This window comes from Cricetulus griseus, chromosome 9, assembly GCF_003668045.3.
Source record: "Cricetulus griseus strain 17A/GY chromosome 9, alternate assembly CriGri-PICRH-1.0, whole genome shotgun sequence".
NCBI lineage: Eukaryota > Metazoa > Chordata > Mammalia > Rodentia > Cricetidae > Cricetulus > Cricetulus griseus.
Genome location: NC_048602.1, coordinates 4374095 through 4393860, shown reverse-complemented (window position 1 = coordinate 4393860; position 19766 = coordinate 4374095). Strand labels below are relative to the sequence as shown.

Here is a 19766-nt window from a genome sequence, read left to right as displayed (position 1 = left end):
TCCGTGAGGCCCAGCAGCTGGGAGCCCAAGGGCTGAAGGATTTGATGAGGAATGAAGATGCAGGCTTAGAGGCGGCTGCAAGCAGAGGGAAAAGCAATGCCTATAACAAGGGCCTGTGGTAGGACAGTGGCTGTCATGAGCCCTGATGGAAGCAAAATGGGGCCCAGAGCCTGTAGAGCAATGACAGCTTGACCCAAATAAAGCCGCAGGTCCATACACTCTGACAAAGCAGGGGGGAGATGGGGGGGCGGGACGGGACAGGATGGGACCAGGGAGGCAAGGACACCAAGATGACACAGATGGGGACCACCTCTGTGACTCCTGTGACTGAAACAGTAGTGGCCACCTACATTATGGACTCAGAGGAACCAGTGGGAGAATGCCTCACGGAGGAACCACGCTCTAAGTGAGAGGCAGAGAGTGCAGAGGCAACCGTCAGAATGAAGCCTTGTAACCAGCTAGAGAGGCCAAAGCTGCGGCTGGAGACACAGCCCAGTGCTCAGCCAACCTTCACCAGTGAGGACTGGGAACGTGGTGGCTCTGTGGTAGAGTGCTCAGCTCAAACTCAACAGTATCTCCAGGCTCTGTAGTACAGCCTTTGCTTAACTAAAATTTATCAGAGTGGGGCAAGAGGTGTGTCTCAGTGGTAGAGCCCCTGCCTAGAATTCCCCAGTGAGGGGCTGGGGGAGTGTCTCAGTGGTAGAGCCCCTGCCTAGAATCCCCCAGTGAGGGGCTGGGGGTGTGTCTCGGTGGTGGAGCCCCTGCCTATAGAATCCCCCAGTGAGGGGCTGGGGGTGTGGCTCAGTGGTAGAGCCCCTGCCTAGAATCCCCCAGTGAGGGGCTGGGGGCGTGGCTCAGTGGAGCCCCTGCCTAGAATCCCCCAGTGAGGGGCTGGGGGTGTGGCTCAGTGGTAGAGCCCCTGCCTAGAATCCCCCAGTGAGAGGCTGGGGGGTGTGGCTCAGTGGTAGAGCATTTGCCCAGCATGTGGAAGTCCCTGGGCTCCATCTCCAACACTGGGGAAAAGCAAACAAAACAAGCAACCTAGTTAGTTCAAAAGGGACCAAAAGCCAAAAAGTGAGCATCCTACTTTTGGAATTTATCCTTCGGGTCCCACCGGGGTCACTTCTAGAAGACACACTGGCTGCTGTAGGAGTCCCCATCTCTAGAGACTGAAAAACCAGTTTTAAGCATCTAGGTGCTTGTTTGCTTCCTCGGCCCACCAGGGGGCGCCCTGTTCCTAGGTCTCAGCGCAGCTGGACGAAGGTATCAGTTTCTCTACTGTCCAGTCCTGTGCGGCCTGTTTTGGGAGAACAGGAATTGGAGAAAGCCACATGGAGAGTAACATGAAAACAGTTTGTAGAGAAAGACGGGGAAGCCTTTAAAACAGTGCATGAGCCGGGAACATCCAAGAGGGGGCGGATACCCGAAACACAGCACACAGCGGTGGGAGGCTGTGGGGCTCCAGCCTCAGCTGATAGCTGACTCCCACCATCCACTGCTCTGCCATTCCTCATAAGCTATTTCTGACACCTCCTTAGAAAACACGCTGTAAGGAGCCTTGTAAGGCGGCAGGCAAAGGCCTGGCTGAAGGGAGATTACAAAGAAAGGGAGCACAGGCCACTACAGGGCCGTTGTAGATAAGAGTGAGGGTGTGTGGAGTGTGGCAGAGTGTGGTTAGCAAGATTTAGCAAACTTAGTATTTAAGGACCAGCTCAGAACTGGGAACTTTAGAGTGAACCACGACTCTATGTCCTGGCGCTCTCCTCAGCTAACCTAAGACAACCAGTCCATCAAGCTGAGTGCCGCCTGTTCTGAACCCAATTCCACAACACCAGACCCTCAGGAGACTGGAAGGCCTGAATCCAGAGAGGTCTGAACCTGCGGGCCTGCGGGCGGAACCCCTGCTGTGAGCCTACTGTCTGTGGTTCTTAGGGTTGTTTGATTATGCTTGTGTGTTGCTTTGACATAAGTGTGAAGTAAAACTTATATACTCAAAACCAACTCGCTGAGTTTGTCATTCCTCCCAGGTCCAAACCTGGTAAGGGCTCGAGACAGCCACCCTTTACTTCCTCTCTCCTGGCGGCTAAGGCTTGCAGTCTCTCCTATCCTGCCCCGTTGGCTTTAAAGTCTAATTAAATCATCCTTGGGCTTCCTTCTGAGCCCATTTCCAAACTTTTGAGATGAAGAACCCCAAAAGGGAAACCTCGACTTCCCTGGTAACATTAGTGCTCCATCCCATTAAATCATTCCACAAACACGTAAGAAATGCATCGCTGCAGAGGGCCAGGAGGCGAGGAAAGTCGAGGCCAGCCTGGGTTACTACAAAGGGAGACTCTAACTAGAAATAAACGAGACCAAACCAAAGCCATGCCCACCACTGAAAACAGAGGATTCCGGCAGCAGTACCCAGAGGTGACCTGGCCAGTGCCACATAAAGGCACAGGCTCAATGTCTTCATTACCCAGCTTCAGCTTCCCAGTATCCAGGAAGTAAGAAAGTCTGATTTACATGTGGCTCCTGAGGTCCCTTTCCGAAAGATTCTGTCTGACACATGACCCCACACTGAAATCTGAAGCAGATTTCATGCAAAAATAGTTAAAGCTACAAATGTTCTTACCACCTCAGCTAGCTACATGGTCCATGAATGTGTGTGCACGCAGAAATCTGCTGTGACTAAGATAATAACCACCTTGGTCAGAGTTTTTAGAAGAAAACTATATTCTTTTAAAGAAAATGCAAACATCCTCCAGGGGGGGGAAAACTTAATTTAAGTCAAATCACATGGTTTTGTGGTGGAGCTGGCAGATGCTCCCCGGGGTGTGCAGGGAGCCGCCGTGGGCCCTCTCTCTGCGCCTGGGATTCGCTCACCATCTTCTGAGGCTGAAGGGTGCTAGAAAAGCAGCATCCCAAGCCGGGATCTAAAAAGGCGGAGAGCTGTGGCTGAAAACGCCCATCAAGGCCAAATCTCGGTGGGGTTTCCCGGGCTGTCGCTGCTCCCTGGCTGTGAGTGCAACACAAAGAAGGCACCCTTCCCCCACAGCACCAAGGCCCTCCAAGCCCTGCCTCTGGGAGCTGAGGCCAGGCGCGGGGAAGGGGGCCTGTCCCAAGGCTGCAGGTACAGGTCTCCTGGAACCCAGCAGGGGAAGTGGCTTGAGGCACGGAGAGGTGAATAAATAGAAATTGCTTATTTGTCGCGGGGGTCCGGCCCCTGCGGAAGGGACAGCAGCTCGGTGGAGGGGAGGAGACAGGGACGGGAGGGACCCCTCTCTCCTGGGGGCTGCTTCTCAGAGCTCAGTCACGTGCACAGCCGGTGAGGCCAGCGGGACCTGTCCAAGGCGCCTCAGGTGGCATCGGCGGCAGAGCAGGTGGCCCTCCAGGGGGTAGCAGCGGCGACCCTCCTCCCCACTCAGCTGGAGCCCGCAGTCCTGCAGCAGAAGAAAAGCCATAACCCTGAGCAACCAGTAAGCAGGAGGTGGGGCAACCTCCCTCCCCCAAGGAACATCAGGATTGGGGTGGATATGCCTGGCGGCTGGGGACCTCAGTGACACAGAGAGGAGCAGCCTCTGATACCCAAGGAGCTGGGATCAAGTCCAGCCTCCGGGAAAGGACAGTGACTGCTATTAAATGTGGGCTCAGCCTAACAAGCTATCCTGCTTTGCTTGTTGCTTGCGACAGGGTCTCTCTATACACACCCCTGGCTGTCCTGGAACTGGCTCTCTAACAGAGCACACCGGCCTCAAACTCACGGAGATCCATGTGTCTCTGCCTCCAGAGCGCTGAGACTAAAGGTGTGCGCCCAGCTTCACAAGCTCTGGTTTTTAAGAACAAGGCAGGGCTGGAGAAACGGCTCAGTGCTAAGGGCTTGCTGCACAACCATGGGGACCACAGCTTAGATCCCCGCACTCACAGAACAAGCCAGACTGCCACCGACCGCCTCCTCTAACTCCAGTTCCGACTCTGCACTCCACACACAGAGACATGGGCACCAACACATACACACACACAAGTAAACATTAAACTCTTAATAATAATAATAGTAATAAAAAATTAATAAAGCGACAGCCAACTTCCATGTGTGGGAGCCACATCTGGAATCCCAGCATTCCAGAGGCAAAGGCAGAAAGTCAAGTTCCAGGCCAGCCATGGCTACACAGCATGACCATGTCTCAAATAAACAAAAGCAATAAAATTCCAAACATGGGGCTGGAGAGATGGCTCAGAGGTTAAGAGCACTGACTGCTCTTCCAGAGGTCCTGAGTTCAATTCCCGGCAAACACATGGTGGCTCACAGCCACCTTGAATGGTGCCCTCTGCTGGCATGCAGGCAGAAGACAGTATGCAAAGTAAATATATAAAAAAAATCTAAAAAAAAAATTTAAAAAAAATTCCAAATATATTTAGTAGACCTTAACTCTGGAAGTAGGAGATTGGGTTTGAGTCCAACCTGGGCTATCAAAATAATTCCAAAGGCACAGCAATAGAGTTCTAGGACAGCCAGGCTGTTGTGGGATAACCTTTTTGTACACTGTGAAGATGTCTCTTTGATAAGGCGCTTTCTGATTGGTTTAGTAAAGAGCTGAACAGCCAATAGCTAGGCAGGAGAGGGTAGGGGGAACTTCAGGAGAGAGAGGGGCGGATGAATCTAAGTGCTCAGAGACACCAGTGAGAGGCAGAGCAAGTTGGAGGTACAGAAAGGGGCAGGAGCAGTTAATCAAAGTTATAAGTCACGGCAATACACCTTATAATCCCAGCACTCGGGAGGCAGAGGCAGGCAGATCTCTGTGAGTTCAAGGCCAGCCTGGTCTACAGAGTGAGTGCCAGGACAGTCAGGGCTGTTACACACAGAGAAACCCTGTCTGGAATGGGGACAGGAAGTCATCTATCTCTTTCACAACACGGGTCCTAGGGATTGAACTGAGGTCCCGAGACTCAGTAGCAGGTATGACTCACAGAGCCATCTCAAAGGTCTCTCCAGCCCTTCTTTACCAGTTATGGGGTGAGCAGCTCTGCCGCACCACAGGCCCAAAGCAACGGTGTCAACCAACCATCATGGGATAAAACCCCTACAACCGAGCTGAAGTAAACCCTTTTTATGTAAGTGGGTGACTTCCAGTATTTGTTACAGTAACCGGAAGTGACATACTCATCCTCTACTAGAAATCACCCTTCAGATCTGAGGCTGGGAGTCACACGCACGCACGCACGCACGCACACGCGCACACACACACACACACACACACACACACACACACACACACACACGCACACACACACACAACACACACACCACACACACACACACACACACACACACACACACACACACACACACACACACACACCACACACACACACACACACACACACACACACACGCACACGCACACGCACAACACAACACACACACACACACACACACACACACACACGGAAACCTGTGATTTATCACCTTATGTGGACACTGCCAACTCTAAATCCCATCTATCCCACTAAATCCAACGCCCACCTAGTGGAAACCTGACTGTTTGAAAGAGAATCGGGCACGGGTGGAAAGAAAGGAAAGGCTTGCTGGGGGAGCCCAGGAACAGACACCCAGGGTGAAGGTGCAACGGAGCGGGGGGAGGGGAGGGTGTGCCTGCCACGCCCGTGTGTGAGGCCAGGACTTACCTCACAGTGGTAACACTCCACATGGTAGTCTCTGTCCATGGACACCACACGGATGGTTGTCTCACAGCCCTAGAGGAAGAGCAGGGTTCACACTTGTGCCCCTGGACCTGGAGCACTGTGACCTGTCCTTTACAGCACCCCTCTCAGGCTGGACAGACGGCTCAGTGGTTAAGAGCACTGAGTGCGATTGCAGAGGACCTGGGTTCAATTCCCAGCACCTACATGGCAGCTCACAGCTGTCTGTGACTCCGGTTCCGGGGACCCAACACCCACGGCAAAACATTAATGTTCATAAATAATAAAGAAAACTGAGCCGGGCATTGGTGGCGCACGCCTTTAATCCCAGCACTCGGGAGGCAGAGGCAGGTGGATCTCTGTGAGTTCAAGACCATCCTGGTCTACAAGAGTGAGTGCCAGGACAGTCTCCAAAGCCACAGAGAAACCCTGTCTCGAAAAACCAATAATAATAATAATAATAATAATAAAGAAAATTTAAGCACCCCTCTCTACAATGTGCCAAGTGACATGGCACTTCAGCACGTGCCCACGAGTGATGTGTATGTGCCCTGTGCATCTTCCCTAACTGGAGCCACACCCATGCATGTGACAATAGGAAGGTCACATGGGTGCTGGCTCATGCATGCTATTTTACTTCTCCTGAGTCAGGAACTCGCACCACCAGCCACGTTTCCTCGGGAAGGTAACCTAAACAGATTGGCGTTCAGGAAGAAGAACCCAAAATCAAGAGCTGCACAGGCCAAGGCCTCCCTGCCTGCTCCTGTAGCCCTAGGCCACCCAGCATCCACTGCAGAACTGAAGGACGAGCCCAGTGAGCATCCCTTCCCCACACAGGCAAGGGAGCAGAGTGCTGCAGCCAGACAAACGAGGAGCAGGGCTGCCTCTTCCCTGCAATGCATCCAGGGTGCACCTGCCCCACCCGCCACATGCCTCAGCCCTGAGGAGTGCCGGGCCCTGCCACCCTTGTCCACTCCTCCTGTGGCCCAGGATCTGAGGCAGGGCGGACAGGAGTGAGCAAAACCTCAGGGCCAGGCACCTGCTGCTTCCCTGGAAGTATCCCTACCTGTGCGGGGAGGATGGGGCGGGCACAGGAAGCACATTTGGGTGCAAACACCCTAGAAGAACAAAGGAAACCGGGCGTGAGGTGAGTGAGCGAGCGGAGACAAGGGCCCAAGGGCAGATAGCCTGCCCCCAGCGTGGACCTGCAGGTGGTACAGTTCCTATCTGTCCCTCCCTCCTCCTCCAGGACGGCCTCAGGCTCTCTCCAGCCATCTCCCATGCAGTCTCTAGCCCCTGATATCCAGACTGAAACCATCCCTAGGGGAGACCTCTGCTCCACCCTGAGTACCAAGGGCAAATGCTGGCAGCAGTCTCCAATGTCAGCAGCAGCACAGACCCAGGGCTCTGAGGCCAGAGCCTGGAGTGACAGCAAGCAACAGACTGGCTGCCCAAATGGCACCAGGCCCTTCTCCCAGGAGCAAAAGGCAGATGGTAGGGAACAGTCTGGCGAGGCCCCAGGAAAAAGGGGGGCACATGTAGGCAAAAGCAGGAGGGAACTGGTGGCCAGGCTATCCAGAAGAGGGGACCAGAGAGCACCAATGCCCCTGCCCTGCCCTTATGGCTTCAATGTGGGCATTCCCCAGCCTCATGTGTCGGGACACTTGCTCCCCAGCAGACGGTGCTGTTCTGGGAACATAATGGTTGCAGCTCACTCCGGGGTCCTTCCTGGTGTCCCCATCTTCCTGCTCCTGTCACCAAAGCCAGAGCTGCCCTCAACACCAGGCCTTCAACACCAGGCCTTGCCCATCATGGTGGACAGCTCCTGAGACCGTGAGCCCAAACCAACCTCTCCTGACACTGTTTTGTGAAGACCGGCACCACAATGGGAAGTCACTAAGACACCTGCCCCGACCTCTAAGAAAACAGAGAAAAGGAAAAAGAGGCCAGAACCAAAGAGGCAGAGATAGGCGGGAGACAGAGGCGGTGAGGGATCGGCTGCAGGTCACACTGCTCCAGCAGGGGAAACTCACGTGTGATAGTCTCTAACGCAGTAAATGTTGTTCTCCACATCCACGGTGAAGGGAACGCCGTCCAGACACTCGTTGCACACTGAGCAGCGGAAGCAACCCGGGTGGTAGGACTTGCCAAGGGCCTGCAGGATCTGGGGGAGGCACCGGAAAGTCAGCGTGGGCCAGAGACTCGGCACTGCCCCCAAGAGGCCACGGAGGCCTGGGACAGGAGAGGGTGGGGCCCTCAGACTCCACCCGGGGTTGGGGAACTCTGGGTCACAGGGGAGGCTCTCACCATCTCCATGATAAGGTGTCCGCACACGCTACACTTGTCAGCTGTTTGCTGGAACCCGGAGTACTGAGAGGGGACACAGGATCCGGGACGTCACGTGACAAAGGGGACTCAGTGCGGCGGGCCTCAGGTCTGCATGGGAGTCCGAAGAAGGGTCCCGCCCCTGCTCCCACCCAGCTCGGCCAGCAACACAGTGCAGACTCACCAGGAAGTCCTCCTGGCAGTACACTTTCTCACCCACGTTATAGAAGGCCTTCCCGCGGAGTCGTCTCCCTGGAAGGGAAAAGGGGAGCTCCCTGGGATGCTAAAACCAGGAATGGAGGAACCTGGCTTGAATGTCAGTACTCACCTCCAGCCAATGAGAAAGTAAATTACGAGCATCTCTAAACATCCCTTTATAACTTTATGAGTGCTCTAACTGTATGTACATCTTTATGCCAGAAGAGGGCATCAGACACCACACTATAGATGGCTGTGAACCACCTCGTGAGACTAGAACTCGGGACCTCTGGAAGAGCAGTAGCCCTGCTCTTAGCCCCCTCTAAACATCCCGTTAATGCTGTGCTGGTGCTATAAACATTTCAAGCCAGAATGGTGTCTCGCGCCTGTAACCCAGCATCCCATAGGTGAAGGTGGGACCCTAACTTCTGAGGACAGCCTTAGGCTACAAAGACAGAGCTACTTCAAAACCCAGACGATGAAGCTAGGTGTGGTGGCACAAGCCTGTGATCCCAGCACTTGGAACATGGAGGCAGGAGGATCAGAAACTCAAGGTCACTCTTGGCTCCAAAGCCTAGGTGGAGGCCAGCCTGGTCTCTCCTAGATAAAAACAGTATTTCAGAAGAAACTGTAACAGTCGACAAAACTGTAATCAAAGCAAATACAGGAAGAGTGCCCCCCCCATGCCTCACCTGGCACTGCCATCCGGCAGGGGGCACCCTAGCTACTACCAATAAGAAGGAACTTCAGGGCTGGAGAGATGGCTCAGAGGTTAAGAGCACTGACTGCTCTTCCAGAGGTCCTGAGTTCAATTCCCAGCACCCACATGGTGGCTCACAACTGTCTGTAACTCCAGTTCCAAGGGATCTGATACCTTCACACCAATGCACATAAAATTAATTAGTTAAATAAATTATTTAAAAAAAAAAAAAAGAAGAAACTTCAACCTGGTGAAGGTGTCCGTGAAAAGCGCTAGGCTGCATCACGCACGCACGCTGGTGAGATACTAAATCGTTTTCCTCTGGAACAGTTTTGTGGCAGAGTATGGTGGCCCACACCTGTGATTTCAGATCTTAAGAGGCAGAGGCAGTAGGAGTTCGGGGCAAGCTTGAACTTGAGATATACAGGAACACCTTGTGTAAACACCCTCAGAGCTGGGGGGTGTGGCTCACTGGGGAAGACCTGCCTAGAATCCCCCAGTGAGGGGCTGGGGCATGACTCTGGGTTAGATTTCCAGTACCACAAAAAAAACAGGATTATTCAGTCTTGTACTAGAAGTTCCGGGCAGTACGTAATAATGAGACATATGGAATTATAGGCAGCACAGACTACTTAGAAGTAAAGCTATCTATAATCATAGATGACATGATTGTGTTGTAGAGAAAACCACTAGCAACCCACTAACCCTACTAGGTTCATTATGATTGCAGGACAGGATAGAAGGCCAGCATATAAAAACCAAATGTCCAATAGAATTTTTATTCTGGCAACAAGTATTAGGAAAATGAAGCTATAATTTGTTTTGTTTTGAGACAGGGTTTCTCTGTGTAGCTCTGGCTGTCCTGGAACTCAGTCTGGAGACCAGGCTGGCATCAAATTCACAGAGATCCGCCTGCCTCTGCCTCCCGAGTGCTGGGATTAAAGGTGTGTGCCACCAACGCCTGGCCACAGCTGCAATTTTTAAAACTACATTTATGAGGCTGGAAAAGAGGACTGGTTAAGACTGCACACTGCTCTTGCCAAAGACCCAAATTAGGTCCCTTGCATTCTCATTAGGTGGCCCATACTGGCTGTAACTCCAGCTCCAGGGGGTCTGACACACTTTCCTGGCCTTTGCTGGCACTGAGCGAAACACACACAGAGACAGAGACACAGAGACACAGACACACACACACACACACACACACACACACACACACACCAAATAAATAAGAAAAAGAAACCATACTGGCAACAGCATAAAGGTGGAAAGCAACGCTAAGGACACACTTAGGGAATTATGGGTAGGGCCATGAATGCTCTAAATCCAGACTTAGCCTGAGGAAATCTAAGAAGACACAGTTGGAGAAAGCATGGTGGGAGCCAGCTCCCCAGGTCTTCGCACGTATCTTGCAGGCAAAGGCTAGCAGATCTCAGTCTGGATTCTTCTTTCAAGCATCTCCCTTGGGGAAGTGGTGAGTGCCTCTGGGGTGAAGGTCAGGCTCCTAAAGCTCCAGTTTCTCCAGAGGCTGAGGCAGGAGGATTGCTCAAACTAAGAAGTCTGAGACTGTGCTGAGCAGCACAATGATCCCAACTAAATAATAATATTTTATGTATGTACGTATGTATTTATTTATTTTGAGAAAGGGTTTCTCTGTGTAGCTTGGGAGGCTGTCCTGGAACTCACTCTGGAGACCAGGCTGGCCTCGAACACACAGAGATCCTCCTGCCTCTGCCTCCCGAGTGCTGGGACTAATGGCGTGTGCCACCACTGCCCAGCCAGTAATATTTTTAAAGTTACAATTCCTAAGCTTGAGGTTTCTAAGGGCTGCCTCACAGACAGCGTGCAGCATCTCCCAGGACCACCCGCCATCCCATGACAGTGGAGGACCAAGCAGCCTGGGAAGTGAGTTTGAAGACTGCTACCCTGAAGTCCCTGCCTTCTGTCAGCACCATGAGGAGTGTCACGCTGCAGGACAAAAGTCTGAATCCTTCCCAGCTCACGGCAGCCCTGTTCACCTGTAAATGCTGTCCAATCTCAGCATTTATTTTTTGTAGAAATAAGATACAAAAACTGGCAAGGACTGCTGGGGTGGTGGCTGTGACCTGTGGACCTGAGTTCAATCCCCAGTGTCTACATAAAAAGCAGAGTATAGTGGCACACCCTTGCAGTCTCAATGCCGAGGAGGCAGAGACAGGGGTATCTGCAGCTTCTTGGCCAGCTACACTACCCTAACTGGTAAGCCTCAGGTCCCAGTGAAAGATGGTCTCAAAAATACACACACACACACACACACACACACACACACACACACACACACACACAGGTTCCCAAAAAACAACACCTGGGCTGACCTCCAGCCTCTGCACACATAAAACTCTAACATAAAACTTTTACCAATCTAAACATAAACACAAACAACCTAAAATGAGTATGGTTGCTCATGCCTGTAAAGCCATCACACAAAAACTGATGAATTGGGACTAGTCCAATTCAGCATTTCTTAACAAAAGCATCACTAAAATAGTTTTGAAAACTCACACAAAGAGGGGTGCTGGAGAGATGGCTCAGAGGTTAAGAGCACTGTCTGCTCTTCCAGAGGTCCTGAGTTCAATTCCCAGCACCCACATGGTGGCTCTCAACCATCTACAATGAGATCTGGCGCCCTCTTCTAGTGTGCAGACTTAAATGCAAGCAGAACACTGTATACATAATAAATCCTTAAAACACACACACACACAAAGAGATTTTGCTCACAAAATATACACCTGCCAAATAATCTGGACCTACATGTTTGTAAGTAAACTCCTACAACTCAGCAATTAAAAAACAAGTAACCAGGAAGCAGCAGCAGGAAGACCTCTGTAAGTATCAGGCCAGCCTAGTCTCCAGAGCGAGTTCTAGGCTAGCCAGGGCTAGCTAGCTACAGAGAGAGACAAAAAACTCCAAACAGAAGCTGAGAGACAGTTCAGTGGTTAAGAGCATGTACTAGTCTTGCAGAGAGCCTGAGCTCAGCTTCTAGCACCCACAAGGGACGGCTCACAGACACATGTAACTCCAGAACCACAGATGGCACCTTTGGGCTCCTTGGGCACATGCACTCATATATACATAGTCCCCCCTCAGACAGACAGACAGACAGACATGTGCGCGCACACACACACACACACACACACACAAACACACACACACACACACACACATATGCACACGCACACATGCACGATATTTAAAAGTGCCCCCCCAGAAAAAACCCTGACTAGGCTGCGGTGGCGCACGCCTGCAATCCCAGCACTCAGGAGGCAGAGACAGGAGGATCTCTGTGAGTTTGAGGCCAACCTGGTCTACAGAGCGAGTTCTAGGACAGCCAGGGCTGTTACACAGAGACACCCTGTCTTGGGGTGGAAGGAGGCACATAATTGCCAATTTTATAAAAATAGGCAAAAGCTTTGAACAGACTTCTCCCAAAAAGTACATATTAGGCTGGCAAGATGTCTCAGCAACAAAGACCTGAGTGTGACCCCTGAGACCTCACTGAGTCCTGCAAGTTATGTCCCACCCCCTGAGATACATACAAGTGCATACATGTGCGCGCGCACGCGCACACACACACACACACACACACACACGCACGCACGCACGCACGCACGCACGCGCACGCATAATAAAAATGTATTTTTAAAGAAAAGAAGGCATATTGATGGCAAAAAGCAAACAATAAGATGCTCACTGGGAAATGGATGTTAAACTCGTAATGAGATTTCACCCAGCAGAACGGTTCCTTAGAAGGACAACAGCGCCAATTATTGACAGACAGCTGTGCAGACCCTGTGGCTCGCAAGTTTCCACGGGGGACTGCCAATGGTACAGCTCCTTGGGAAGACAATCGGCAGTCTCCTATAGTTAAACACATGCATGCCCTGTGACCCCAGTATCCCACGGCTTGCAATTCACACAAGAGAAGTGAAAACATGAGCACGGATGAATGCTACAAGCGAGTTTGCAGCATAGTCTAGTGTCTGCCAGCGATTACACGGAGACACAAGCGTGGCCTGCTCAAACTGACTCTGTGGCAGTCAGGAGTACACTACTCACACATGCAACATGGGCTAGAAGAAAAATCACCCTCATGGGAGCAGCTGCCCTTCAGGATAAAGCCAAACTCAAGGGCTGAAAGGGCTGGTGACAGCCCGAGGCACCCCAGCCTGAGAACAGGCCTGCCTCAACCCCCAGAGCTTATCTGTGGCTAAAAGCTGCCAGGAAGCAGGGAGCACAGTCTACTGCTGTGTAGCAGAAGGCAAACAATTCGTTTCCCATACAAGTCTAGACAGCAGAGCTCAGGCCCATCAGGCTGGTGGCAGCTCCACAGAAAGCCTGACTGGAGGTCACAGTCAGGAGAAAAAGAAATTCTGACGTTATAGTTCAACAGGGCAAAATTAAATTTGTGTATGTGTGAACGTGCTTGTGAAAGCCCAGAGGTCAGCACTGGATGTCCTACTTGACTGCTCTCCAACTGACTCTTTGAGACAGGATTTCCCTGACCCTGTAGCTCACGGATTCACCAGAGGAGCCGGTCAGCTGTCTCCACCTTCCTAGCTCTGAGACACAATCGGCTTTTTTTCATGGAGGTTGGGGCTCAAACTCAGGTTCTTTTTTTTTTTTTTTTTTGGTGTTTCAAGACAGGGTTTCTCTGTGTAGCTTTGGAGGCTGTCCTGGCCCTCGCTCTGGAGACCAGGCTGGCCTCGAACTCACAGAGATCCGCCTGCCTCTGCCTCCCGAGTGCTGGGATTGAAGGCGTGCGCCACCAACGCCCGGCCCAAACTCAGGTTCTTACCCTTGTGCAGCAAGCACTTACTGATTGAGCCATCTCCAGCCCCTGTCCTGCCCCCCTTTAAAGAAAATCTCAAGCTGGGCGTTGGTGGCGCTCGCCTTTAATCCCAGCACTCGGGAGGCAGAGGCAGGCGGATCTCTGTGAGTTCCAGACCAGCGTGGTCTCCAGCCAGGACTGTGTCACACAGAGAAACCCTGTCTTGAAAAGAAAAACTAAACATATGTGTGTGTGTGTGTGTGTGTGTGTGTGTGAGAGAGAGAGAGAGAAGGGAGCTGAGAGAGAGAGAGAGAGAGAGAGAGAGAGAGAGAGAGAGAGAGAGAGGAACTAACCATAGTGCACTTAACCCTGCTGCAGACAACATTTCTTTGTTGGGAATAAGATGAATGTGGATTACTGACTTAGCCAGAGGGACGGAGACGTGAGGTCTAAGAGGGACTCTTCACATTACCCTAAGTAGGTTTGCCCAAACTGACGCCTCGGGGGATGGTAGTGCATCCTTAGACACACAGGGATCCCATCGGTTCTTTTTCAGGAAGGGTCTCTACGTCACCGAGGCTGGCTTTGAACCCCACTTCTGCCTCGGCCTCCTGAGTGCCAGCATTACAGACAAGGCCACCGTCTTCACGCTCTAGCTTCTCTTGAGTCAACACTAGGTATTCTACTGTGATAAAGTATGGAAATATCCCAAGCGGGGCCTCATCCGGCACCCACACGGTGACTCACAGCCATTAAACAACGCCAGCCAACAGACACACATGCGGTGTGTGTACACATGCATGCACGATGGCAAAACATTCATACCCACAAAGTAAAAAAATAAATCTAAAACATGTTTTACAAGCATCATCAGCTCAGGTCCAGATGGCACAAGCCCCCTCACCGTAACCCATCCCTCCCAGGCAGACCCCCCATGTGGACGGAAGCACCACAGCCAAGGGGGGGGGGGCTTTAGCAGCCGGCAAAAGGTCCCTCGGTGGTTCCGTGGCTCCCTCCTCAGGCCTCCGCCTCTCAGACAGGCCAGGCCCAGAAAGGTGTCACGAGCCAGCCATGTACTAGGGAGAATTCGTGCAGCCTCCTTACACCCCAGAGTGTTTCCTGTCTCGGACCTGGGTGCCAGCGAGTGCCAGGGCAGCGGGGGAGGGGTCGGGGCTGTCACCTACCGCAGGAGTCACAGGTGAAGCAGTCGGTGTGATACAGGCTCCCCATGGCCTGGCACGCCTGCCTTGCTCCGTAGATGCCGAGTCCACACTTGATACAGATGCCTGTGGGGAGGGGGGGAGAGGAGAAGCTGGGACCGTGTCCTACGGAGCCAGGCCCCGGGGCCAGCACCACCAGGTCCCCACAGCTAACAAGGACACTGCTGGCTGGTGGATAGAGGCCACCAGAGGCAGGTCGGGAGGGTGGTAGTTCAATCCGGCTGAGCTGCGAGGCGCCGCCCCGATGCCCCTGCCATGATGGACAGTACGCAACCTTCAGCCGAAGCCATCCATCCTCCCGGTCACCGGGATGACAAAGGCGGTGGATACAGGCGGCACACAGGGGCAGCTACTGCTGTCTGAGCATCAAAGAGCTCCCTTCACAGAGCACCCCAGAGGCAGAGCCCGGCCAAGGCAGCCATCAGCTACGGCCATGAGCGCCAGACCTAGAAATAGCACTCCACGCCCCTGCATCACAGACTGAGACAACCTTCCTACTGCCTCGGAACCAAATCCTGCTCTTCAGAATAAATACCCAGAGGCCTCACTGCCCCTGACAGGTGCCCTTCCTCAGCTGCACAAGTTCGAAGACTCCCTAGTACGTTCCACAAACAGGGTCTGCCGTCTGCCCACACTGCTTTTCTTTCCTTCCTTCCTTCCCCCTTTATTTATTTATTTATTTATTTATTTATTTATTTATTTTTTTGTTTTTTCAAGACAGGGTTTCTCTGTGTAGCCCCGGCTGTCCTGGCACTCACTCACTAGATCAGGCTGGCCTCCACCTGCCTCTGCCTCTATGGTGCACGCACCGTCTCTTCTATGTAGAGAAACTGTAGTGCAGAAAACTCCCAAGCCCCCAAGGACCGTGTGTTCCAGAGAAGGACACAGAGCAGAAGTCACATGACGTCAGATGAGTAGGGAACACGTCGGATGATAGATGCAAGCCTGGGACCCCAGCACTCAGGAGACAGAGGCAAAAGGATAGCTCAGAGTTCCAGGCTAGCTGGGGGTCTATATGGAGCTCCTGCCTCAAACAAGAAAACAGTAATGACGATGACAATGATAATGTCAGAAAGAAACAAATACGATAGAGAGAAGTAAGGCCAGTTAGGAACAGATGGGGGGGGGGCGCGAGAGGGGCCGGAGAGATGGCTCAGAGGTTAAGAGCACTGACTGCTCTTCCAGAGATCCTGAGTTCAATTCCCAGCAACCACATGGTGGCTCACAACCACCTGGAATGAGATCTCCTGCAGGCAGAAGACTGTATACATAATAAATAAAATCTTTTAAAAAAAGAACAGATCAAGGGGAGCGAGAGAGATGACTCAGTGGTTATGAGCACTATCTGCTCTTCTAGAGGACCCAGGTTCAAGTCCCAGCACCCACATGACAGCTCACAACTGTCTGTAACTCTAGTTCCAGGGGATTTGGCCTCACACAGTCATACATACAGGCACAACACCAATGAACATAAAATAAAAAAATAAATAAGTCTTTATAGATCAAGGTAGAAACAGATGCAGAGGCCTGAAGCCAAACATTAGGCAAAACTGTGTGTGGGGGGGAGGGGGGTCCTGAGGAAGAGAGGGAAGGATTGTAGGAGCCAGAGGGTCAAAGACACCACAAGAAAACCCACAGAATCAGCTAACCTGGGCTCACAGGGGCTCACAGAGACTGAACCAACAACCAGAGAACGTTCATGGAACTGATCTAGGCCCTCTGAACATATATTACAGTTGTGTAGCTCTGTCTTCTTGTGGGACTCCTACCAGTGGGAGCGGGGGCTGTCTCTGACTCTGTTACCTGCTTTGGGGACCCTTTCCTCCTACTGGTTGTATTGTCCAGCCTTGATATGCCATGGCTGGTTGATATCCATGGGAGGCCTGCTCTCTTCTGAAGAGAAATGGAGGAGTGGACGGAAATAGGGGTGAGAAGTGTGGGGGGGACTAGGAGGAGGGAAGGGATGTAAAAAATAAATTAAAAATTTAAAAAGAAATAACAGATCTGAGCTGGAGAGATGGCTCAGCGGTTAAGAGCACCAGCTGCTCTTGCAGAGGTCCTGAGTTCAATTCCCAGCAACCACATGGTGGCTCACAACCATCTGTTATGAGATCTGGTGCCCTCTGCTGGCCTGCAGACAGAGCACCATATACATAAAATAAAAACTTGTTTTTAAAAAAGATGGAAAAAAATAGATCAAGGGGCTGGAGAGGTGGCTCAGTGGTTAAGAGCACCGGCTGCTCTTGCAGAGGACCTGAGTTCAATTCCCAGCACCCACTTGGTTCATGACCGTCCATCACTCTAGTTTCAGAGGGTCCAATGCCCTCTTTTGATGTCTGAGGGCACCAGGCATGCAATGGTATCTATAGATACACACACGCAGGCAAACACTCACGGACACAGAACGAATCAGTCAAAGAGGAAAAGAATAAAGCAAGGCTGGAGAGATGGCTCAGTGGTTAAGAGTGATTCCCGGCACCCGCATGGTGGCTCACAGCCACCCAGAACTCCAGGGGTCAGAAGCCCTCTTCTGACCTCTGCAGTCCATACATGGTGCACATTACAGGCAAGCAGGCATGCACGCGCGCGCACACACACACACACACACACACACAAATAAAAGTAAAAATAAATTAAAAACTTACAAAGAATCTATTAAAAAAAAAACACCTCGGGTAGCTGGGTATGGTGGCACACGCCTGTAACCCCAGCACTTGGAAGACAGGCCAGCTATACAGTGAGCTGGAGGCCAGCATGGGCTATGAAAGACCTTGTCTCCAACAAAAGAGGGCCAGGTATGTTGACACATGCCACCCATTAGGGCACTGGAGAGGTTGAAGTAGTGCATCTCAGGTTCAGAGTCACTCTGGGCTCCATGGAAAGTTCCAGAACAGCACAGTCTGGATAGTATGGCCTGGTCTACAAATACATACATCTAGGGACTAGAGCTTCAGCTTAGCAGCTCACACCCGACATCGGGAGGTGTGTGATTTTTCACATAGGACGGCGAAGGACAGTCCCTCTGTGGTCTTGACGTTATAAAGTTAAAGGACAGCGCTTTTTATGCAGAGTTCTGGTGAGACTGCATGGCACCGGGACTACCCCAGCAGGCCACACAGGGAACAGACGCAGGACTAACCAGCAGTGTTAGGGGGATGCCTGGCGCTAAGCCTTGTGCACTTTCAGCCCAGCCCTCCAAGAGACCCAAAAAGCTGTTCCCTTCAGTCACCCAGCATGTGTGTGGTGGTTTGCATGAGACTGGCCCCCACAGACTCAAGTTTGAGCACTTGGTCCCTGTTGGTGGAAGGAGGCCTTGTTGAGACGAGACGGTGTGTCCCTGGGAGGGGTTTGAGGTTTCAAAAGACTCAGGCCATTCCCAGTCTGTTTTCTCTGCCTCCAGCTTTCAAATAAAAATGCGAGCTCTCTGACAGACGGTGGTGGCGCACCCCTTTAATCTCAGCACTCAGGAGGCAGAGGCAGGCGGATCTCTGGTCTACATGGAGAGTTCCAGGGCAGCCAGGGCTGACAGAGAGACCCTGTCTCACAAAAAGCAAACAGGATACAAGCTCTCAGCTGTCCTGTGCCCGTGCCTTTGACCATGTGGTCCCTGGGGAACTGAACTCAGGTGTCAGGGTTAGCACAAAAAGTCTTAACAGACTCATCTCACAGGTCCTCTCTGTGTTGCTCCCGTATCTTGGGCTCAAGCCCTCAACCTGCCACCCAAGTAGTGTGTATTGTGGCTATGCCCGCCACACCTGGTTCGTTCCCTAAGCTTGACCTCGCTCCTTTCCTTTAGTCCTGATTCAGAAAGTAACTGGCATGCCAGCCGTCCAGGCCTCAGTGATCCACCCCACACCCTGCCAAATGTCTCTTCCTTCCGTCTTCTGACGCCCTCACCGGCTATGAGAAACAGGCCTCCCCATTTACTTGACTGATGTCCTTCGGGATGCTGTCAATGTGTTTTCTCTTATTGTTTGATGAATAAAGTTGTTTCAGCCTATGGTCGGTCAGGCAGGATCTAGCCAGGCAAGAAATATAGGCAGGGCTAGCAGACTAGGAGAATTCTGGGAAGAGAATGGCAGAGAGTTGGGGGAGGGGTGAGATGCCATGTAACCACCCAAAGAATAACATACCGGAGCATTACGGAAAAGCCACAGCCTCGTGGCAATGCAGTTTAATAGAAATGGGTTGACAATGAAGAGAGCTAGCCAAGGCCGGGCAGTGGTGATGCACGTCTTTGATCCCAGCACTTGGGAGGCAGAGGCAGGTGGATCTCTGTGAGTTTGAGACCAGCCTGGTCTACAAGAGCTAGTTCCAGGACAGCCTCCAAAGCCACAGAGAAACCCTGTCTCGAAAAACCAAAGAGAGAGAGAGAGAGAGAGAGAGAGAGAGAGAGAGAGAGAGCGCTAGCCAATAAGAAGCCTTAGCCAAACTGGCGAAACAGTTTATAATCAGTATCAGCCTCTGTGTGTTTATTTGGGACTAAGGGCTGCAGGACCAGGTGACATAGAAACTTCCATCTACAGGTGGGGAGGCCGAGGCTAGCAGATTCCTGTGATTTTGAGGCCAGCCTGGTCTATGCCGGAAGTTCCAAACAAGATACTGTCTCAAAAAATAAAAAATAAGGACCTGGAAGGTTGGCTCAATGGTTAAAAACACTGGCTGGCTGGCTGCTGTACCCACTGGGGTTGAATTCTCAGCATTCACACGGATGCTCACAAACATGTAACTCCAGTTCCAGGGGCTCTGACACCCTCTTTCTGGCCTCTGCGGGCACCAGGCACACACGTGGTGCACACATACATGCAGGCAAAATATCCATATATGTGTATGT

General features: G+C 51.9%; 1 protein-coding gene across 1 annotated transcript in view; it reads right to left on the bottom strand.

Annotated features, from left to right (window-relative positions):
• Nucleotides 1-2694: 2694 nt before the first annotated feature.
• The window catches only part of Wtip (WT1 interacting protein), a 25072-nt gene continuing 8000 nt past the window's right edge, over nucleotides 2695-19766 (bottom strand). Inside the window, 7 exon segments of the mRNA XM_027430251.2 lie at nucleotides 2695-3425; nucleotides 5668-5736; nucleotides 6749-6800; nucleotides 7716-7846; nucleotides 7990-8052; nucleotides 8192-8259; nucleotides 14897-14998. Coding sequence (XP_027286052.2) covers nucleotides 3285-3425; nucleotides 5668-5736; nucleotides 6749-6800; nucleotides 7716-7846; nucleotides 7990-8052; nucleotides 8192-8259; nucleotides 14897-14998 — 626 coding nt within the window. The 3' untranslated portion in view covers nucleotides 2695-3284.